The sequence below is a fragment of the Lissotriton helveticus genome, chromosome 3_1 (genome assembly GCF_964261635.1).
Source record: "Lissotriton helveticus chromosome 3_1, aLisHel1.1, whole genome shotgun sequence".
Lineage (NCBI taxonomy): Eukaryota > Metazoa > Chordata > Amphibia > Caudata > Salamandridae > Lissotriton > Lissotriton helveticus.
This window is the reverse complement of record NC_136061.1, coordinates 798670413-798692411: the sequence shown is the minus strand read 5'-3', so window position 1 is coordinate 798692411 and position 21999 is coordinate 798670413. Positions and strand designations below refer to the sequence as shown.

The 21999-nt window shown below is 51.8% G+C and overlaps 1 protein-coding gene across 2 annotated transcripts in view; it reads left to right on the top strand.

Moving 5' to 3' along the window:
- The window catches only part of PIK3C2A (phosphatidylinositol-4-phosphate 3-kinase catalytic subunit type 2 alpha), a 1158716-nt gene that overhangs the window by 779407 nt on the left and 357310 nt on the right, over positions 1 to 21999 (top strand). For both annotated transcript variants that reach the window (XM_078681042.1, XM_078681043.1), the window contains one exon: positions 20574 to 20703. In XM_078681042.1, coding sequence (XP_078537168.1) covers positions 20574 to 20703 — 130 coding nt within the window. The remainder of the gene's footprint in view (positions 1 to 20573; positions 20704 to 21999) is intronic.

Sequence of the window (21999 nt, the reverse complement as noted above, 5' to 3'; positions counted from 1 at the left end):
GTTCCAAACCCGCCAGACGTCACAGAGACCAAGGGCCGAGTACCATCTGGAAAGGAGCTTCGCGGAGGTGACACGGGCTCCGGACGGGGTCCCCGTCGTATCGCGCAAGGGCTGCAGGACGGCGTTAAAGTCCCCCCCTACCACCATAAGACTCTGCGGGAGGGATGAGATCACTTGTGTCAGGTGGCGAAGTGTGGGAGGCAGGAGTGGGGGGGGATGTAAAGACACAGGAGGCTCAAAGGGCGCCCTACGATGGTTCCTGAGACGGCCACATAGCGGCCTTGCGCACCAGTCTCGGCTTTAGCCAGGGTAAAGGGAAGCCCTTTCCTAAGTAGAATAGCCACCCCTCGGGACCCCCGTGTAAAATCAGAGTGCCAGAGTGCCAGACCGTGTCAAAGCCATAGCAAGCTATTGTGTACCCATGAGGTGCGTCTCTTGTAGAAAGAGAATGTCCGGCGCGTGGCGGTGAGCAGTGCGGAGGACAGCCGTGCGCTTAATTCGGTCCAAAAGGCCATTAACGTTCCATGAGAGGAGGTGGATAGGTCTAGCGAGGTTGTAAGTCATCTCAAGAAAAGGGGAATGTGGAGGGGCAGATAGCTACCTGGGACCCTACCCACCCAGAGGGGAGCGCCCACCCAAACCCGGGCTCAGAAGCGGGGCCGAGGAAGGTGATGATCTGCTCGTCAAATGTGGAAATCAAGGAAGGAGGGAGCTTAACTCCCGAAGGGAGCCGCCAATGGCGGCACGTGGGCCGCCAAAAATAACAAACTGACGGAAGATGTGGTCTGCGTGTCAGCTGTGGGTCAGTCAGAGAAACATGGGTATCAAGAAGAACTGCAACCACCGGCCCGTAGGCGGCTAAACAAAAAACTGTCGAGGAACAACGGTCCCCTGTCCCTCCCAACACCCCCAACTCCCCCCACCCTACACTTCTGAAATGGAAGCATCTGTCGCCCAAAACCCCAACTACTAACTGCACCACAAAAGGTGATTGGCTACTCTAAAACGGTTAGCAACAATCAGTCAGGAGCATGGCTGAGTCGGACCCCCTCCATATATGCAGATGCATGCCCACAATGAATAAGCATGGAGTGGATAACCAAAAGTCACAAGACGGTTCGAAATCAGGATGGCAGGAAGAAGGTAAACCTTGGCCGGATCTTCCAGCGGAGCCAAGGGAGAGCCCCCGTCGCGGGGCCAGAGATAGGTGCATCATTCCAGGACCTGAAGGGTAGAGTGCAGGCACACAACTTGTAAACCAGCTCACACCCCCTCCTCCCTGCCAGAGGCACGGGGACAGGCCTGAGTCCGACATAGCCCTCCGCCGGGCAACGAGGGGCGTTGCCCATGTCGATGAGGGAGGACACCAGGGTGGGGAAGGAGGCCCTCTGGCTTAAGGCCTGAACCGGGAAGTGCTGGTACCACGCCCCCGGCGACCGCGAGCCCCCTCCCCGGCGGAGTATCGAAGAAAAAGGTTTTGTCTTGAAAAAACACCTTAAGGCAGGCTGGGAAGAGAAGCCAGTATCGGAGGTTCATAGCCCTGAGTTTCTGCTTGACCTAATCGTAAGACCGGCGTTGTGTCTGCACCTCCCTAGAGTAGTCCGGAAAGATCATGATCTTGGAATTTTGGAAGTGCACTGGACCCTGCATCCTGGCGGCCTCCAGGATCGCGTCCCGGTCCCGAAAATTAAAAACTCGAAGGATGATGGGGCGAGTGGGAGCTCCAGGAGGGGGTTTAGGAGTTAGGGAGCGGTGAGCACGCTCCACCGCAAACCAGGGGGAGAGCTTCTCCTTGGGGATCCAGGACCGGATCCATGCCTCGATGAAGGTGGCAGTGCGTCCCTTCTCCACTTCTTCCGGGAAACTCAGGAGGCGTAGGTTGTTTCTACGGGCCCTATTTTCTGCGGCCCCGGCCCTACGATGTAACTCCGCGATCTGCGCCTGCAGGCAGGCCATCTGGGATTTAAGATTGCCCATGTTGTCCTCCACCGTGGAAAGACGGGACTCCGCCTGTGTAATATGGGCCTTGGCATTACGGAGGTCTTGCCAGATCAGTGCCACATCAACCCACACTTAACCAATCTTGGTTTCCACCGAAGCCTGCGGCGCACTGATCGCCTGCAGGATAGTGGAGAGGTCACCTCCAGACGCTGCCAAAGCCCCAGCCGCTGGATCGCGATCAGGCTTAGTAAATTGGTCCATTTTCGTTTGAGTTGATGGGGCAGCGGCCCGAGAAGCGTGGTTCCTGCCCTCTGACCCTCTGGGCCGGTCACCCCACGCACCGCGCACACTCTCTGCGAGTGAGCCCAGGCTGCCCCCGATCCCGCCGAGTGCCGCCACTGCCCGCAGCTGTGCTCCTGTTGTAATTTATATCGCTTTGTCTCTGCGTTGTTCCCTGTTGTAATCTATATCGCTTTGTCTCTGCGCCGCTCCCCGCTGTAATTTCTATCGTTTTGTCACTGCGTTGTTCCCTGTTCTAAGTATCATTGTATTGTATTTTTTCTCTGCTGTCTGCTTGTTGTGCCCCTGCCCTCTGATTTTCGTTTTTGTTCCCCCTCTAGTGTGCCCAGCCCCGGTCGCGTTTCCCGCCCGCTCCCCGCCGCTGCCCCCCTGCGGCCCCGCCCCTTCCCTCTCACTCCCTTCCCATTCGCTGCCCCGCTCCCAGCTGCTCCTCCCTCCCACTGGGCGATATGTTGCAGAGTGCACGCAGTGGTGGGCAGTGACCTCTGACCCTCTGGGCCGGTCACCCCACGCACCGCGCACACTCTCTGCGAGTGAGCCCAGGCTGCCCCCGATCCCGCCGAGTGCCGCCGCTGCCCGCAGCTGTGCTCCTGTTGTAATTTATATCGCTTTGTCTCTGCGTTGTTCCCTGTTGTAATCTATATCGCTTTGTCTCTGCGCCGCTCCCCGCTGTAATTTCTATCGTTTTGTCACTGCGTTGTTCCCTGTTCTAAGTATCATTGTACTGTATTTTTTCTCTGCTGTCCGCTTGTTGTGCCCCTGCCCTCTGATTTTCGTTTTTGTTCCCCCTCTGGTGTGCCCAGCCCCGGTCGCGTTGCCCGCCCGCTCCCCGCCGCTGCCCCCCTGCGGCCCCGCCCCCTTCCCCTCTCACTCCCTTCCCATTCGCCGCCCCGCTCCCGCCTCCCAGCTGCTCCTCCCTCGCTCCGCCCCCCCACTCTCCTCATATGGCAGAGTGGAAATGTGCAGCGTTGACGCGCAGCGGGCGCGCCAAAGGTAAGCCCGTCTGCGCCCGTCCGCGCCTGGCCCACGCCCAGCGCCAGAACCCCTGGTCCACGCCCAGCGCCAGAACCCCTGGCCCCCACAGACACCAGCCCACCCGCCGGACTTACGACGCCATCGAACTCAACGCACTAAACTCCGGCCGGAGCCCTGGATGCTACCGAGCCACCCCGAGACGCACCCACGGACCCTTCAGCTGCCACTCCTGCAAGTTCACCTGCATCGGGACCTGCTCTGCACCAGCACCCACCAAGCCGAGCACCAGCAGCAACCACCTGAAGTGCATCCTGCTCAACACCCGCTCCGTCCACAGACACGCCGTAGAGCTCTGGAACCTGCTTGACACAACATCACCAGACGTCGCCTTCCTCACGGAAACATGGATGAACGCCTCCTCAGCACCTGACATTGCCATCGCCATCCCGGACGGATACAAGATCACCCGGAGGGACCGCGGCAATCAGACCGGAGCAAGGCATCGCCATCATCCACAGGAACACCATCCGCCTCTCGACCAACACCGACGACACCCTCACAACCGCCGAACACCTGCACTTCCAGATCCACACCGACCCCAAGACCACCCTCAGAGGCACCCTCATCTACAGACCCCCGGGACCACGCACACAATTCAGCGAAGACATCGCCGACTTCATCAGCCCGCACGCCCTCCCCTCCGCTGACTACATCCTCCTCGGGGACCTCAACTTTCACCTGGAGAACAACAACGACCGCAACACCACCACCCTGCTGGACAACCTCGCCAACCTCGGTCTCAAGCAGCTGGTAACCTCCCCCACCCACTACGCCGGACACACACTCGACCCCGTCTTCTCATCCAGCAAGGACATCGCCTTCAGCCACGCCACCGGACGGACCACAGCTGCGTCCACTTCAGCTTCAGAAAGAACACGATCCACCACCACCAGCAACAGGTCGCACGCAGAAGCTGGAACAAGATCACAGCCGACCAGCTCGCCGCATCCCTGAGCCAAGACCCCCCCCCCCCCGCCAGCTCAGCGAACCTCAGCCAGGCCGCCAACAACCTCACGAAGTGGATCAGCAACTGCGCAGACGACCTCGCCCCACTGAGGACCCCGCCCAGCAGACCCGGCAGTAAGAAAGCACCTTGGTTCACCGACGAACTCAAAAGCTCCAAGAAGAACTGCCGAGCCCTCGAGAGAGCCTGGCGCAGAGACCCAACACCAGACAACATGACCACCCTCAAGCTCGCCACTGGAAAACACCACCATCTGATCCACACCACCAAGAAAACCGCATTCAAGGAACGACTGGACAACAACGCACACAACAGCAAGGAACTCTTCAACATCGTCAAAGAGCTCTCCAACCCCAACGCCGGAAACAACGACATCACCCCATCACAAGACCTCTGTAACTCCCTCGCCTCCTACTTCCACAACAAGATTGCAGACATACACAACAGCTTCATCACACAGCCAACGCACCCCACGACCGCACCGGCACCCCCCACCACCACCCTCCGCGCCTGGACCCCGATCAACACCGAAGAAACCCGACGCACGATGAACTCCATCCACTCCGGATCCCCAACCGACCCCTGCCCTCACCACGTCTTCAACAAGGCCGACGCTGTCATCGCACCCCACCTGCGGGACATCATCGACACCTCCTTCAACACCGCTACCTTCCCGGAGAGCTGGAAGCACGCCGAACTCAGCGCTCTACTGAAGAAACCATCAGCGGACCCCACCGAACTCAAAAACTACCGCCCCATCTCGCTCCTCCCGTTTCTGGCCAAAGTCATCGAGAAGACCGTCAACAAGCAGCTGGCCGCCTTCCTCGAGACGAACAGATCCCTCGACCTCTCGCAGTCTGGCTTCCGGGCCAACCACAGCACCGAGACCGCCCTCATCGCAGCCACCGATGACATCCGAGCCCTGCTCGACAACGGGGAAACTGCGGCCCTCATCCTCCTGGACCTCTCCGCGGCATTCGACACTGTCTGCCACCGCACCCTAGTGCAGCGCCTCAGCAACGTCGGAATCCAAGAAAATGCACTAGAATGGATCAACGAGGGGCGTTACCCATGTCGATGAGGGAGGACACCAGGGTGGGGAAGGAGGCCCTCTGGCTTAAGGCCTGAACCGGGAAGTGCTGGTACCACGCCCCCGGCGACCGCGAGCCCCCTCCCCGGCGGAGTATCGAAGAAAAAGGTTTTGTCTTGAAAAAACACCTTAAGGCGGGCTGGGAAGAGAAGCCAGTATCGGAGGTTCATAGCCCTGAGTTTCTGCTTGACCTAATCGTAAGACCGGCGTTGTGTCTGCACCTCCCTAGAGTAGTCCGGAAAGATCATGATCTTGGAATTTTGGAAGTGCACTGGACCCTGCATCCTGGCGGCCTCCAGGATCGCGTCCCGGTCCCGAAAATTAAAAACTCGAAGGATGATGGGGCGAGTGGGAGCTCCAGGAGGGGGTTTAGGAGTTAGGGAGCGGTGAGCACGCTCCACCGCAAACCAGGGGGAGAGCTTCTCCTTGGGGATCCAGGACCGGATCCATGCCTCGATGAAGGTGGCAGTGCGTCCCTTCTCCACTTCTTCCGGGAAACTCAGGAGGCGTAGGTTGTTTCTCCGGGCCCTATTTTCTGCGTCCCCGGCCCTACGATGTAACTCCGCGATCTGCGCCTGCAGGCAGGCCATCTGGGATTTAAGATTGCCCATGTTGTCCTCCACCTTGGAAAGACGGGACTCCGCCTGTGTAATATGGGCCTTGGCATTATGGAGGTCTTGCCAGATCAGTGCCACATCAACCCACACTTAACCAATCTTGGTTTCCACCGAAGCCTGCGGCGCACTGATCGCCTGCAGGATAGTGGAGAGGTCACCTCCAGACGCTGCCAAAGCCCCAGCCGCTGGATCGCGATCAGGCTTAGTAAATTGGTCCATTTTCGTTTGAGTTGATGGGGCAGCGGCCCGAGAAGCGTGGTTCCTGCCTTTTGACCCTCTGGGCCGGTCACCCCACGCACCGCGCACACTCTCTGCGAGTGAGCCCAGGCTGCCCCCGATCCCGCCGAGTGCCGCCGCTGCCCGCAGCTGTGCTCCTGTTGTAATTTATATCGCTTTGTCTCTGCGTTGTTCCCTGTTGTAATCTATATCGCTTTGTCTCTGTGCCGCTCCCCGCTGTAATTTCTATCGTTTTGTCACTGCGTTGTTCCCTGTTCTAAGTATCATTGTATTGTATTTTTTCTCTGCTGTCTGCTTGTTGTGCCCCTGCCCTCTGATTTTCGTTTTTGTTCCCCCTCTAGTGTGCCCAGCCCCGGTCGCGTTTCCCGCCCGCTCCCCGCCGCTGCCCCCCTGCGGCCCCGCCCCTTCCCTCTCACTCCCTTCCCATTCGCCGCCCCGCTCCCAGCTGCTCCTCCCTCCCACTGGGCGATATATTGCAGAGTGCACGCAGTGGTGGGCAGTGACCTCTGACCCTCTGGGCCGGTCACCCCACGCACCGCGCACACTCTCTGCGAGTGAGCCCAGGCTGCCCCCGATCCCGCCGAGTGCCGCCGCTGCCCGCAGCTGTGCTCCTGTTGTAATTTATATCGCTTTGTCTCTGCGTTGTTCCCTGTTGTAATATATATCGCTTTGTCTCTGCGCCGCTCCCCGCTGTAATTTCTATCGTTTTGTCACTGCGTTGTTCCCTGTTCTAAGTATCATTGTACTGTATTTTTTCTCTGCTGTCCGCTTGTTGTGCCCCTGCCCTCTGATTTTCGTTTTTGTTCCCCCTCTGGTGTGCCCAGCCCCGGTCGCGTTTCCCGCCCGCTCCCCGCCGCTGCCTCCCTGCGGCCCCGCCCCTTTCCCCTCTCACTCCCTTCCCATTCGCCGCCCCGCTCCCGCCTCCCAGCTGCTCCTCCCTCGCTCCGCCCCCCCACTCTCCTCATATGGCAGAGTGGCAAATGTGCAGCGTTGACGCGCAGCGGGCGCGCCCTAAGTGCGCCGAAGGCGCGCCAAAGGTAAGCCCGTCTGCGCCCGTCCGCGCCTGGCCCACGCCCAGCGCCAGAACCCCTGGTCCACGCCCAGCGCCAGAACCCCTGGCCCCCACAGACACCAGCCCACCCGCCGGACTTACGACGCCATCGAACTCAACGCACTAAACTCCGGCCGGAGCCCTGGATGCTAACGAGCCACCCCGAGACGCACCCACGGACCCTTCAGCTGCCACTCCTGCAAGTTCACCTGCATCGGGACCTGCTCTGCACCAGCACCCACCAAGCCGAGCACCAGCAGCAACCACCTGAAGTGCATCCTGCTCAACACCCGCTCCGTCCACAGACACGCCGTAGAGCTCTGGAACCTGCTTGACACAACATCACCAGACGTCGCCTTCCTCACGGAAACATGGATGAACGCCTCCTCAGCACCTGACATTGCCATCGCCATCCCGGACGGATACAAGATCACCCGGAGGGACCGCGGCAATCAGACCGGAGGAGGCATCGCCATCATCCACAGGAACACCATCCGCCTCTCGACCAACACCGACGACACCCTCACAACCGCCGAACACCTGCACTTCCAGATCCACACCGACCCCAAGACCACCCTCAGAGGCACCCTCATCTACAGACCCCCGGGACCACGCACACAATTCAGCGAAGACATCGCCGACTTCATCAGCCCGCACGGCCGCCCCTCCGCTGACTACATCCTCCTCGGGGACCGCAACTTTCACCTGGAGAACAACAACGACCGCAACACCACCACCCTGCTGGACAACCTCGCCAACCTCGGTCTCAAGCAGCTGGTAACCTCCCCCACCCACTACGCCGGACACACACTCGACCCCGTCTTCTCATCCAGCAAGGACATCGCCTTCAGCCACGCCACCGGACGGACCACAGCTGCGTCCACTTCAGCTTCAGAAAGAACACGATCCACCACCACCAGCAACAGGTCGCACGCAGAAGCTGGAACAAGATCACAGCCGACCAGCTCGCCGCATCCCTGAGCCAAGACCCCCCCCCCGCCAGCTCAGCGAACCTCAGCCAGGCCACCAACAACCTCACGAAGTGGATCAGCAACTGCGCAGACGACCTCGCCCCACTGAGGACCCCGCCCAGCAGACCCGGCAGTAAGAAAGCACCTTGGTTCACCGACGAACTCAAAAGCTCCAAGAAGAACTGCCGAGCCTTCGAGAGAGCCTGGCGCAGAGACCCAACACCAGACAACATGACCACCCTCAAGCTCGCCACTGGAAAACACCACCATCTGATCCACACCACCAAGAAAACCGCATTCAAGGAACGACTGGACAACAACGCACACAACAGCAAGGAACTCTTCAACATCGTCAAAGAGCTCTCCAACCCCAACGCCGGAAACAACGACATCACCCCATCACAAGACCTCTGTAACTCCCTCGCCTCCTACTTCCACAACAAGATCGCAGACATACACAACAGCTTCATCACACAGCCAACGCACCCCACGACCGCACCGGCACCCCCCACCACCACCACCCTCCGCGCCTGGACCCCGATCAACACCGAAGAAACCCGACGCACGATGAACTCCATCCACTCCGGATCCCCAACCGACCCCTGCCCTCACCACGTCTTCAACAAGGCCGACGCTGTCATCGCACCCCACCTGCGGGACATCATCGACACCTCCTTCAACACCGCTACCTTCCCGGAGAGCTGGAAGCACGCCGAACTCAGCGCTCTACTGAAGAAACCATCAGCGGACCCCACCGAACTCAAAAACTACCGCCCCATCTCGCTCCTCCCGTTTCCGGCCAAAGTCATCGAGAAGACCGCCAACAAGCAGCTGGCCGCCTTCCTCGAGACGAACGGATCCCTCGACCTCTCGCAGTCTGGCTTCCGGGCCAACCACAGCACCGAGACCGCCCTCATCGCAGCCACCGATGACATCCGAGCCCTGCTCGACAACGGGGAAACTGCGGCCCTCATCCTCCTGGACCTCTCCGCGGCATTCGACACTGTCTGCCACCGCACCCTAGTGCAGCGCCTCAGCAACGTCGGAATCCAAGAAAAGGCACTAGAATGGATCATCTCCTTCCTCGCCGGAAGGACATAGAGAGTCCGCCTCCCCCCGTTCAGATCCAAGGCCACCGAAGTCATCTGCGGCGTACCACAAGGATCATCTCTCAGCCCCACCCTCTTCAACGTCTACATGAGCCCCCTTGCGGCCATCACACGCCAACACAACCTCAACATCATCTCTTACGCCGACGACACCCAGCTGATCCTCTCCCTCACCAACGACCCCGCCACCGCCAGAGCCAACCTACACAAAGGGATGACAGACGTAGCCGAGTGGATGATGAACAGCCGCCTGAAACTGAACTCAGACAAGACGGAAGTCCTCATCCTGGGCTCTTCTCCCTCCGCATGGGACGACTCCTGGTGGCCCACCGCCCTGGGCAGCGCACCCAAACCCACAGACCACGCATGCAACCTGGGCTTCATCCTGGACTACTCCCTCTCCGTGACCAGACAAGTCAACGCCGTCTCCTCGTCGTGCTTCAACATCCTGCGCATGCTACGTAAGATCTTCCGGTGGATCCCCACCGAGACCAGGAAGACGGTCACCCAGGCCCTCGTCACCGCCGGCTGGACTACGGCAACTCCCTCTACGTCGGAACCACTGCCAAACTCCAGAAGAGACTCCAGCGATCCAGAACGCCTCAGCAAGACTCATCCTCGACATCCCTCGACACAGCCACATTTCCGGACACCTGAGAGACCTGCACTGGCTCCCGGTCAACAAGAGAATCACCTTCCGTCTCCTCACCCACGCACACAAAGCCCTACACAACCAAGGCCCAAGATACCTCAACAGCCGCCTCAACTTCTACACTCCCACACGCCAGCTTCGATCGACCAGCCACGCCCTCGCCGCCGTCCCCCGCATCCGAAGAGCCACCACAGGAGGAAGGTCCTTCTCCTACCTGGCCGCCAAGACCTGGAACTCCCTCCTGACCCACCTCCGCCTGACCCAAGACCACCTCGCCTTCAGGAAGCAGCTCAAGACCTGGCTGTTCGAGCAGTAGCGGACCCCACCCTCCCCAAGCGCCTTGAGACCCTCCGGGTGAGTAGTGCGCTATATAAATGCATTGATTGATTGATTGATTGTTCCAAGAGGCAGGTGGAGGTGCTCGACTGGGGGGGTTAGAAGGGGGGCACGCAGCAGTGGGGTTGATTGTTTATTATCTTTTCCAGTACCTCTGCTGGAAATGGGAGCAGGGAGATTGGCCGGTAGTTTTTTAATTTCCTGTGGTCGGCAGAGGGTTTTTTGAGTTGTGGTCTGACATCGGTGTGTTTCCAGGCATCGGGAAATGCTGCGTTGGTGATAGAGGTGTTGGGTAGGATGGTGAGTTCCTGGCTGATCCTTTAGTTTCCAAGGTTTAAGATGTAGTGCCGGCATGGGTCTGTGGGAGCTCCAGAGTGGATGGATTTCATGGTGGAGGTGGTGTCCTGGATGGAGAGGATGTTCCAGTTGGCTAGTGTCAGTCACAGTGGTGGTGTATCTGTTGAGGAAGTCTGTAGGTATGGGTTGGGGTTTGAAGTTTCTGTATATAGTTGCGATTTTGTGGAAGAAGTGGGCAAGGTTGTCGCACAGTTCCTGTGAGGGTGTGATGTTGTTTTCTCTGGCAGCCAGGTTGAAGAATTCCTTAACGATGTTTAAAAGTTCCTTGGTGTTGGCACTCGTTTTGATGCATGTGGCAATGGCCGTCTTCTTTGTTGCCCTCAGCAGGTGGTGGTAGAGTTTGAGGAAGGTCTTGAAGGCTGTCCTATTGGAGGTGTCCTTGCTGGTGTGCCATCTCCTTTCCAACTGTTTGCTGTCTCGTTTCACTTTTCTGAGTTGTTGTGTGTACCAGCTGGCCCTTTTAGAGGATTTTCTCTGGATGGGGGACCATGCTGTCTGAGCCATTGGTCATCCAGGAGTTGGCATTTTTTCACTCCCTGTTCGAGGTTGGTAGCAATAGGGTGTTGAGGGCATTTGCCCAGCTTGTCTTTGAGATTTAATTCCACCTCTGGTGGGGGGTGTTGGTCGTCTTGGGGGTGGTGGTCTGGGGGCTAGAGATGCTGAAGTGGACGATGGAGTGATCGGTCCTTGTGAATTCTGTGACACCGCTGTAATTGTCATGTTTGCTGGATGTGAAAATTGGATCCAGCATGTGTCCTGTGTTGTGTGTAGGGTCGTGGACTATCTTGGTCAATCTGTGGCTGTTTAAACTGTAGAGGAGGTGTGGGGTGTTTTAATCATTGGAGTCGTTGCTGTGGAAATTTAGGTCCCTGAGGAAGATGTGGTACTTGGAGTGTAAGGCAAGGGGCAAAATGAAGTCTGCAATGGTATTGCAGAAGCTGGAGGACGGGCCTGGGATTCGGTATACGAGGGTGCCTTTGATGGTTGTCTTGTTGTCTGTGTGGAGCTTAAAGTAGAGATGTTCTATGGGGGTGTTGTGTTGTCGGTGGTGGTGGTATACTGTATGGTCTCTTTGTGGATGATGGCTGTTCCTCATCCCGGCCTGTTGGTGCGGTCCTGGTGAGTGATTTGTATCCGTTGGGGATCGATGTGGCAATGTCTGGGCTGATGTGTGCACAGTGGCAAGTAGCAGTGGGTGCAGGTGAACGGTTCTACCGCTGAGCGTGGGTCGACGCGGTAGCGTTCAAACATAGTCCATCTAGGACGACCTATGATTTCCCCTTTTTTTTAAACAGTTTAAAATTAGACATTATATGTCCTGCAAGACTGACTATGTGGTATACTGTATTGAGTGCCCCTGCCAATAAAGATATGTTGGTAGCACCTATTTTTGAAGTTAAGAAAGATTAAAAATAATGACCCGAAATATCCAGTTGCACTTCATTTCCAAAACAGTCATGGTGGTGACTAAATTTCAATGACATATTTCAGTCTAGACAGGGTGAAAAGACACCAGAGAGAGAGGGACCGATGCTTGAAGCTACTTGGATCAGAATCGGAGTACATTATTTATTTGGAAACTATCGAATCATGGGGCCCTTACAAGATGGTCTCTGATGTTGTGCCATCTATTAAAGGAAAATAATGGTGTTTATAATACCATGTTTGTAGTTGACAGTAGATTCCATTGTTTTTAATACTTCTAGTTAATTTATTGCTGTTGGGGCAAAATGTGATCACACATGCTATCCTTCACATAGGAGATCTCTCTTTTGGTAATAGTAGTATATAACTGTGTGAGTACCATGCACTCTTTAAAGAACGATTAACAAGGCTTTTGTGGTATCGTCTGTCTTCATGTTTCTCTGAAGAAATCCTCCTTAAGGCTGCACTTGCGACAAATAAACAAGAATTGACCATATGGTAGTCCAACTCTTAGTGCTCAATGATGAGAGCTTGAGTATTGCAGCAATGTGTTCCCCTCAGTGGGTTTCCGGAACAATGTTGTGTAAAGTTGTCATCCAGGTAGTTAACTTGAATGTTTCTGAAGTGTTGTGTGAATTTAGGATCAGGTTGACAGTTGTTAAGCCAATGGCAGAAGAGTTAAGTTGTGATGTGTCACCTGATCAAATGAGAAAGACCTCATCAATGTATCTCTTCCACATGCGTATTTTCGTCAGGTTAGGGTTCACATCATTAAGAATATGCGTTGTCCGTATTGTCCACAAAGATTTTGGAAAGTGTGGGAGGAAAACTGTCCCCATGGAAGTGTCTTTGCTCTGTCTGTAGAATTTACCTTCAAATTGGAAATTGTTTCGAGACAATGCTATTTCTAGCAGAGAGATGATAAACTTGGTTGGGACTCTGTGTGGGGCTTGTCTGTGTTCTAGATGCTTTCTTATTACTGTGATGCCCCCTTTTTTGGGGATGTTGGTATATAGAGATTCTATATCTAATGATACCAACACTGTGTCTCAGGATTGAAGTGTTCTGCCTCTATCAGATTGATAGTGTGTGGTATCTTTTACATAGGTCACTGTTGTTAATACCAAATCTTCAATAAAGAAATCTATGTATCCACAAAGGGGCTCCAGAATGGACCCACATTCTGATAGTATTTGTCTGCCTGGGGGTGGGGGTTAGATTTTTATGAATCTCAGGCAATGTGTAAAGGACTAGAGCCCGGAGGCGGTTATTGTTCAGAAACAAATATTCATTATGGCTGATGAAACCCTCTTCCTCTGCTGACCCTCTCAATCATGCTTCTTACCTAATAGTGGGATTTCCGAGAGGAGTTTGTAGTGTAAATTGTTATTAAGTTGGCAGCAGATTTCCTTATCATAGTTAGTTTTATCCTGAATAACTGTGCCACCACCCTTGTCACATGGCTTGATCACTATGATATCATTAGCCTTGAGTTCCCATACGGTCTTTTTCTCTGGCAAGCTAATGTTGTATGGTATAAATTGGTGCCCGCATCTCATATTAGGTACAAGTCACTCAAAGGTCATAATGTCAGGGGGCATAAGAGATGATGGAGTTTGAAATTGCGACCTGGGCGGTAGAAAAGTAGTATCCAAATTACAGTAATCCTCCCTATTCAAAAAGAAAAATGTAAGTCTTATTTTTCATGAGAATTGGAGAATTTCAGTAGTAGAATAAACCAATCTAGTTTTTTTCTTGATTTCAAAGGGAGAGACCTTTGCTAAGGAGAGACATTTCTGTGGAAGACAGTAAATGTGAACGGTTGAAGATCGGAATCTCTTCAGTGGCCACTTGGGGGGCATCGAGGTGGAGATCTAGTATTGGGGTCCCCATTGGTAAAATCTGCATCTCGTTTGGCGCTCCCCTGGTGAGAAGTTGTTCTTGTTCCTCCCATTTTTCTGGGGTCAAACCAGTTCTGATTCACTTTTCTGCCCTTTTGCCTATCCTTGACTCCCTGGATGTTCACAAAGATGACAGCAGTGTTTGTGGCTCATCTTCACAGGTGAGGAATCGATGTATTTCTTTACCTTAACAACTGATTTTGTAGGCGGGCTCATTCTAGTCAGTTGTCAACCAGCTGAAGGCGACAATGTCAGTTTTGTTTTACTTGAATTTCTCCATCAACGAGCTGAAATCCCACCTTGAGCCAGTGAAGAATATTTCCTTTATGGGTGCCATTCCGCTCAGGATGGCGTTCAAAGCTCTTTTGTCATCGCAGTATCACTGATACACTCATGGTATTATGCCGATGCATCTGCTAGAGAATTCTACCTGCAGATTCCTTACCTTAGAATATTCTCCAAGTGTCAGTCTGGATCCAGAAACATTTCGAGCAGTACGTCTGCTAGACAGCATCATTCGACTATATTGGTGTTGGTGGTCTTTAAGCCCTGTGGGTCCTGTCACCGACATATGTCTGTCACAGGCCCCCACTGGTTTGTCTTTGGTGCTTGGAGCTGGACCATGACTCCAAGACTTGGAATTCCTGAATGAATCTTAGCCACTGGTAATTTCTCAGGGCCGCATCCCCGGCCATCGTTATTTTCCACACCATGCCTCCTTTTAGGGGAATGTCAAGGCATTCCTCTTGGACATGCCTTTTAACAGCAACCATCTCTTCAGATACAACGCAGACCCAGCGCTGAAGCGCGTTCAGGACAGCCTAGCCTCGGCCAGGTCCTTGAGCCTCTCCGTGGCCCATTGTAACCCCATTCTTCCGTTCGTCTATTCCATTACAGTACGGGCTTACCAACTGCATCCATTCCTACCCAGCCACCAAGGCCAACAGACTTTCCAGGCCTTTCATGACCGCAACGTAGGTCCCTCAAGCCTCGTGAGACACATAGGCAGAGGACCACTCCGTTCACCATTCCCTGGCGGCCTTTGCCTCAAAACCACTCCAGTTTGCCCTCATACCCTCACAGGCACCTAGTGCTTGTGGTGGCAGGATCCATCATCACCTGCCCCGCTGGTTGTCCTTAGCATCTGTTAAGTGGGTGATACAAATTGTTTTGCTGGGTTACTCCATCCCTTTGCTCAAAACTCCAACACCCAGGCCACCCTCCCCAGACCAGCTGATGGAGGACCACCTCATCTGATGGCCAAGAAGAATGGAGGTCTCTTCCCTATTTTAGACCTGTGCCCTCTCAATTTCAAAATTCAAGATGCTCACGTAAGCTCAGGTCCTGTCTGCCGCAGACCCTAGAGACTTAATGGTAGCGTTAAACATCCCTTTGGACATTTTGAGGCAAGAAACATGTTGACCTCTACTCAATTTACTAGGACGACACAAGTTTAATCTTCCCTTCCCAGTCCGTGACTCTTTAGTCTGTTTTTAGCCATGGCCCAGATACTCCGTGAATAAAAGGTTTGGAGAATCGAGGAGCCATTTTTACTGCACACTCACTATGCCACGTCTACTCACTACACAAAGGCGCTCTCACACAGATGCCATCTAGCTTTATATTCACCATCTAGCTTCACGACGGCAAACCGAGAATACCTCCGGCAAAGAACCCCCTGTGGGGCCCGTTGGGCATTGCAGCGCCGGCCCAACGAGGAGCTGTCCTACGATGAAGCCTGACACCCCTTAGGGTGTGTGAGGGCACTTGCTCCCTAGAGGAGCTATCCCTGGATGAGTAACCTTATACTCATTCGGACTGGCATACTCGCCAGCCATCACGGACGCGGCCTGCCCCCTTTTGTCCTCCCCTCTTCGCACTCCTAGGAACAGCATACCTTTCTCTGTATCATGATCAGTTGAACGTCAACACTTTTTTTGGTCATTTCGGTGGAGTCACTTCTCTTCTTTAAGAAGTGTGATGTGGAGCAAAGAAGTAGGCAAGGTGATAGTCTGGCCAACATTAAAATATGCCACCACTTTCGGAAGGAAAGATTCACAAGTTTCCAATAACAGTTTGTTTGGGAAGAATGTTGTGTAAGAAGGGTGCACAGGAAGTGCTTGCAGTTCTCTAACCCTCCTGGAAGATGTAATGACCACTGGAAAGACAGACTTGATCGTTAACAAACTAAGAGGAAAATTGTGTAAAGGCTCGAAGGACAGACCTATTACGAAAGTTAGAACTAGGTTCAAGTCCCATTGGGGCACAATGAAGGGTTTTAGAGGGAACAGATGTTGTAGACCTTTAAGGAACCAAGTCACAACAGGTGACTTAAACAAAGAGGGCTCATCTGGCCACCACAAGAACACCGATGTGGCCAACAGATACTCTAACTGTGCCCAAAGCACAGCCTTGCTGGGCTAATGTAAGAACACATTTCAAGATCTGACAGGGATGCAGAAAGGGGATCAAAATTTTTGGTGATGCAGCAAGCTACAAATTTGTCCCAAAAGCAGGCATATATACTGTCTTGGTTGAGGGATGTCTGGGAGCCAGAATGACATCACAGATTTCATCAGGTATGTCTAAAACTGTCAAATGATGCCTCTCTATCTACATGCATGAAGGCAGATCGTGCACAGGTTAGGGTGCAGGACCCTGCCCCGTTGCTGTGACAGAAGATCCTCCACAGAGGGCTCCTTGAACAGAGAATGGATGCTCCCGCTCAGGAGTTGAGGATAGCCTACTCTCCGTGCCCAAACGGAGCAATAAGAATGACTTGGGCCTGGTCAGTCCTGATCTTCTTGAGAACTCTGGGCAGGAGTGGTAGCAGCAGAAAAGCTTCCAAGAGGCCTGACTTCCACTAGAGACTAAACATATCTCTGAGGGGAAGTCATCATGGAAACTCCAGTGTACAGAACTGCACATTCTTAGCAGTGGCAAATTGATCTAACCAAGGTTCTCCCCAATCTATGAAGAGACCTTGCACCTCCTCCTGATGGATGACTACGACCGCTCTGGCATTCAGAGGGCCCACCAGATGCTGAACCACTAGGAAAATGCTCTGACATTTCAGCCATGTTCAGAGTCTCAGAGCCTCTTGATACGGGGTCCACGACCCTACCCCATCCCATCCCACTTGCTGAATATCACATGGCAGAGGTTTTGTCCGTGAACACCTGAACCAGCCTCTTAGCTTTCAATGCCAGTCGGATCACTCTCAACTCCAACAGGTTTATGTGGAGTTGGGACTCTGCCAGAGACCAGAGTCCTCTGATCTCCCCCTCTCCTAGATGGCCACCCCAGCCCAGGCGTGAAGCATTTGTCACTGCAGTAAGCTCTTGGGGGAAGAGAGAGGGGTCTGTCACTGACCCAAACGCGGTTCGTCATCTACCACTGCAGGTCTTTTGCAGTTACCTTCGATAGCTGGACTGGGTCAGAGAAGTTCTTTATTTGCTACACCCACTGGGACTTCAGGTCCCACTGCAGAGCCCACATATGCCACTGAACATAAGTCACCAGCACAATGCCGGAGGCCCAGCAGCCTCCGGGTCAGTCTCAGTGAAATCCAAGATAGAGGCTGAGATATCGGAATCTTAACCTGATTATCCTGAACTTGCTGTTCTGGAGGATAAGTCCAAATCTGAACAGTTCCGATGAAAGGGAGCGCTGAGAGGGAGTCATGTGTGACTTTACACGTTTAAAGTGAACCCCAGCGAATGCAAGAGGTCTGCCATAGTCTAGAGGTGGGAGACGACTCTCTGGGGCAAACTCTCCTTCAACAGCCAATCACAGAGTTAGGGGAAACTCTGGAACCCCTGACCTCTGCAGGTGTGCTGCGACCACCACCATCACCTTGGTGAACATCCAAGGGGTGCAGGTTAGACCAAAACTGATAATGCTCATGGCCCACCGTGAACTGCCGGTATAGCCCAGATCTATGAATGTTTGATATGTTCAGCATCCTGTCCATTATCTGTTCTTTTTGCAGGTAGAGTCTGTGGGAAGGCAGGACGGGAATATGGAAATAGGTGTCCTGCAACTAGGCAAATCTTCAGGACCTTTTAAATCCTCGTCTGCTCTAAGGGAGCGGTGAGTGGTGTTCCGCCAGTAGGAACTATGTGTCACGCCCCCTTAAATATAAATTCTTAGTATTCCTGGAAGTGTAAAAAGGTGAAAAAAAGTGTTGCTGCAGGTATAAGTATACCTTGTGGAAAGAATGCACCTAAGTGGGGGGGATAGTGAGGCCTCAGCAGGAACGGTACGGGATGCTCGTTGGAAGTTGCGAGAAGGACCCACTAGAGTCCTGGCGGTGCCGGAGTGCGGACTTACCCATGGCCATCCGTCCCTCGGTTGACTGATCATGCCAGAGAGTTACTTCATTGGGTTCATTGGGGCGAAGAAAGCAAAGGCTGTGTAGAAATGGACCGTTTCACAATGGATTGTACTCTGCATTAAAATCTGCTATGCATTGGGTAAGAAACAACCCCCGAAGGCTTGCATGCTCAAACAAGATGGCAGGAGTATGCAAAGCATGCGACTCTACAGCACTGCATGCCATGAATAGATGCTTACAGGGTAAGTAATGTATTCCTTCCGGTGGATACTCTATGTAACCGACCCAGCATCATCTCTGTTCTGTAGCATGCTCTTCAGTTAGGTTGCATGGTCCCAGGTTAGATTTAACGTACTTCCCGACTATTTGTCAGCCATGTCTGAGGGCTCAAAAGTTGCTATTCTAATCAGACATTAGCCAAAGAGGTGGCACCTCTGTGCAGCTTCATGTTACCACTTCCAGAGGTGGGATGTGGTGCCACCTACTGTTGAGTGGAAGCTGTTGCATGGAAAGTTTCCAGATCCAGTTTAGCACCTGGGGAATTTTAAAAGGGGAAGAATTTGCGGAGTATACCCCAGATCGTTACGAACGGTAATTACCTTGTTTACCTGCGCAGTTCCTTATTTCAAATGGAAGAAGTGCAAGTAGACAGCTATATTTTTACTTCGTTTTAATACCAATAACAAAGAATTAACCTGACATAAGAGTTTACTTTCCCAACGTTGGTGTAGCTCGATGAATGAGGTCTTGGGCTGTTCTTCTGCTATGATGATCTGGGGTAGGGTAATTTAAAATGTTACAAGTAGCGCATTAATATGGGGTCTTTGATTGTTTCCAGCTGTAGTGGAGGTTTTCGGTGCTTGTTCGTGGAAATAAAGGTCTTAATTATGTCCTTGGTTTTAACAGTCTTGGCTCAGACCTTGTGCAACACAAAGCATTTATTTGATGTTTTGCTCAGACGTTATTTACCCAGCATGCATTTCAGTGCAGATAGATAAGTCACTGTAGTGAAGACCGTTGATTACCATTAATTCCTATATTATGCTTTTTTATTTCCCTGCCTACTGCTACGTTGAAGTTAACATGGAGTTTTCTCCATCTGGAAAAAACTAAACTGATTGGGGCAATGAAGCAGTTTTTGATTTAATTCTCCCATTCTGGCTGTCCCCTATTGACGTTACCGTGTATTTCTCCACTCTGCCCGCTAGAGTTTACTTGTAATGTTATAGTAAGTCCTCAAGGCCAATTCTGAAGTGACTTGAATGGCCATCTCTCCCAGAGTCTACTTACTTGATTTCTTAAATTAATTCTTAGCGCATTGTTCTCGTACCAAATGGTTGCTAAAGTCACATATTAATGGCACCGGCAAAACCTCTTTCTCTCTGAAAGGGTAACCTTTTATATATAACTATCTGTATGAGTGAGCGTCTTTTGTGAAAATGAAGCTAACATAAATAGCGATTGTGATGTTTAAATAATTAGATGCCCTTTTGTCCTGAATGTTTTCATGTCGTCTAACATTGCTTTGCTCTCCAGTTGTATGAGTAAGTGTGGGATTCCTTTGAATCTGGTAACGTGAACACAAACATTGATTCCAAACATCTACACCTAAAATGGCTACCGTACCTAAATATCTCTGCAAAAATGTCAACGTGCACCTAAGCAAGCTATCAAGCCCTTGCACCTAGAACTGCATTTGGGATAGTGCATTAAGCTGGTACTAGGATTTTTTTTAAGTTTGCATTTTTTTTGTCGAATATATTTCTGTATGGTGCTTATTTTCCCAGTTAATGATTTTGAGTCTGCTTTTCTGTCCCCTCGCCGTTTTTACATGCAATCTTAATTTTTGCATACAAAGTCTAAGCAGCTCTTTACGAAATTATCAAGCTATGGAGACATTCAAACTGAGCAGGTATTTATTCGGTAGCAACGGTAAGCCTTAGCTCCTTGACACCTTGAATAGCAGAGGGTTTAGGCAAATATACAGCAGTGTGTTCCCATAGGCGATAGCAAATGGTTAACTGATATCAGTCCCAGCATTTTGTCAGTTAGCTCAGGCACATACGAACTCGGTTCATTTTGAAAAAGAGGCTTTGAGTATAACTGGTTAGCTAGCCTGCTCTCCTTCTCCAGTGCTTATTTTCTCTAATATAATTCGTAAAGTTTCCATTTGCATCTCAATGGAGTTTGTGTAAAAAGTTGTAACATATTCCCTCAGTTGGTTTTGTGTTAATTTTGGTTTTGTGCTTAGGTTGGGGAAGATCTGCGGCAGGATATGCTGGCTTTGCAGATTATCAAAATCATGGACAAGATATGGCTTCAGGAAGGATTGGATCTTCGAATGGTCATTTTCAAGTGCCTTTCTACTGGCAAAGACAGAGGTGTGGTGGTCAGATTGTGCCTTTTAGTAAAGCTTCACATACACACTTATAACCCTAAAATACATGAAACAAGTGTTATTATATTTTACATGTGTGGAATTTTTTCTTTTAATGTTAAACTCTTCTGTTCTTTTCTGGCTACATTGTTTTTATCACTAACCAGGTGCTATCTTTGTTGATCTTAAAATGTAATCTGCCCATGGAAACAAAAGATTACAGCATCATATGGCAAATACAAAAAAGTACAAGCCTATCCAGTTAATGTTAGGAAATAAAAACGAATGTTGCTGAATTTTTAAAGTTATTTCCCAAAACAATATATTGTTATCGTGTACTATCAATCTATCGTTCTGACCTGCCAGGATTGAAGATCAAAGCGCATCAGACTTGTAGCCATAGAGCATATGGGAAGCATAAGTATTATGGCACACATAAAAATTACAATTTCTGAGGCATGTTGGAAAAAGTATGAGATAAGGTTACAGTCTGATTCAAACACAGTTTTTCTGGTTCCAACAAAGTACTTGTTCCATCTTGAGTTTGATGCTACTATGCCATGTGACCTTTGATGAGGTGGGAGGTTTGCTTATATAAAGCATTGGCAGGCAGGAGTTGCAAGAGACCTGGGCATAATTATGGATAATGCGGAATTACAATTGTTTGTCTTGAATTGTCAGTCTGGCGCCAATCTTAATTGCCGTTTTGCCACCTCACTAGGTTTCCACTCTTACAAGCACTCTCTGGCATGTTTTGGCCCGTCGTCCTTGTTTCATTCCACTGATGCAGATGCACATTTATAGCTGCCTGACTTGTAATACCTCCGTCTGCTGTCTTCTTCCATTATAGACCCACCTTGTTGCTGGTGAACTCATCCTTGTCTGTGTTACTGATCTCCCTGACATCACAGTTCAGTTCAGTCCTCTGCATGTCATAAAAGGATGCTCTACTTTACTCAAAGTATGGCGGTTTGCCAGTGATTCAAAACGTGTTTGTATTCTTTGTTATCTCATCAGTAGCCTCATCATTGTGCATCCTGTTTTCGTCTTAACAAAGCCCTTAAACCCTTTAAGGTTCAGCCCCTAGTCCTTTAATCCACTTATGCAGATGTCCATTCGTACTTTTCCATGGCTGTGCAAAACTTTCTGTACAATGATTTATGGATATCTGGTTCCCATGCTGACCTCTGTCATCTCAGATAGTGCTCATAATCGTGATTAAAGCTATGATTCATAGAAATCATTGCTCTCGTCACAAATCTGTGCACCATTATCCCCTTATGCATCATGTGACCACCTT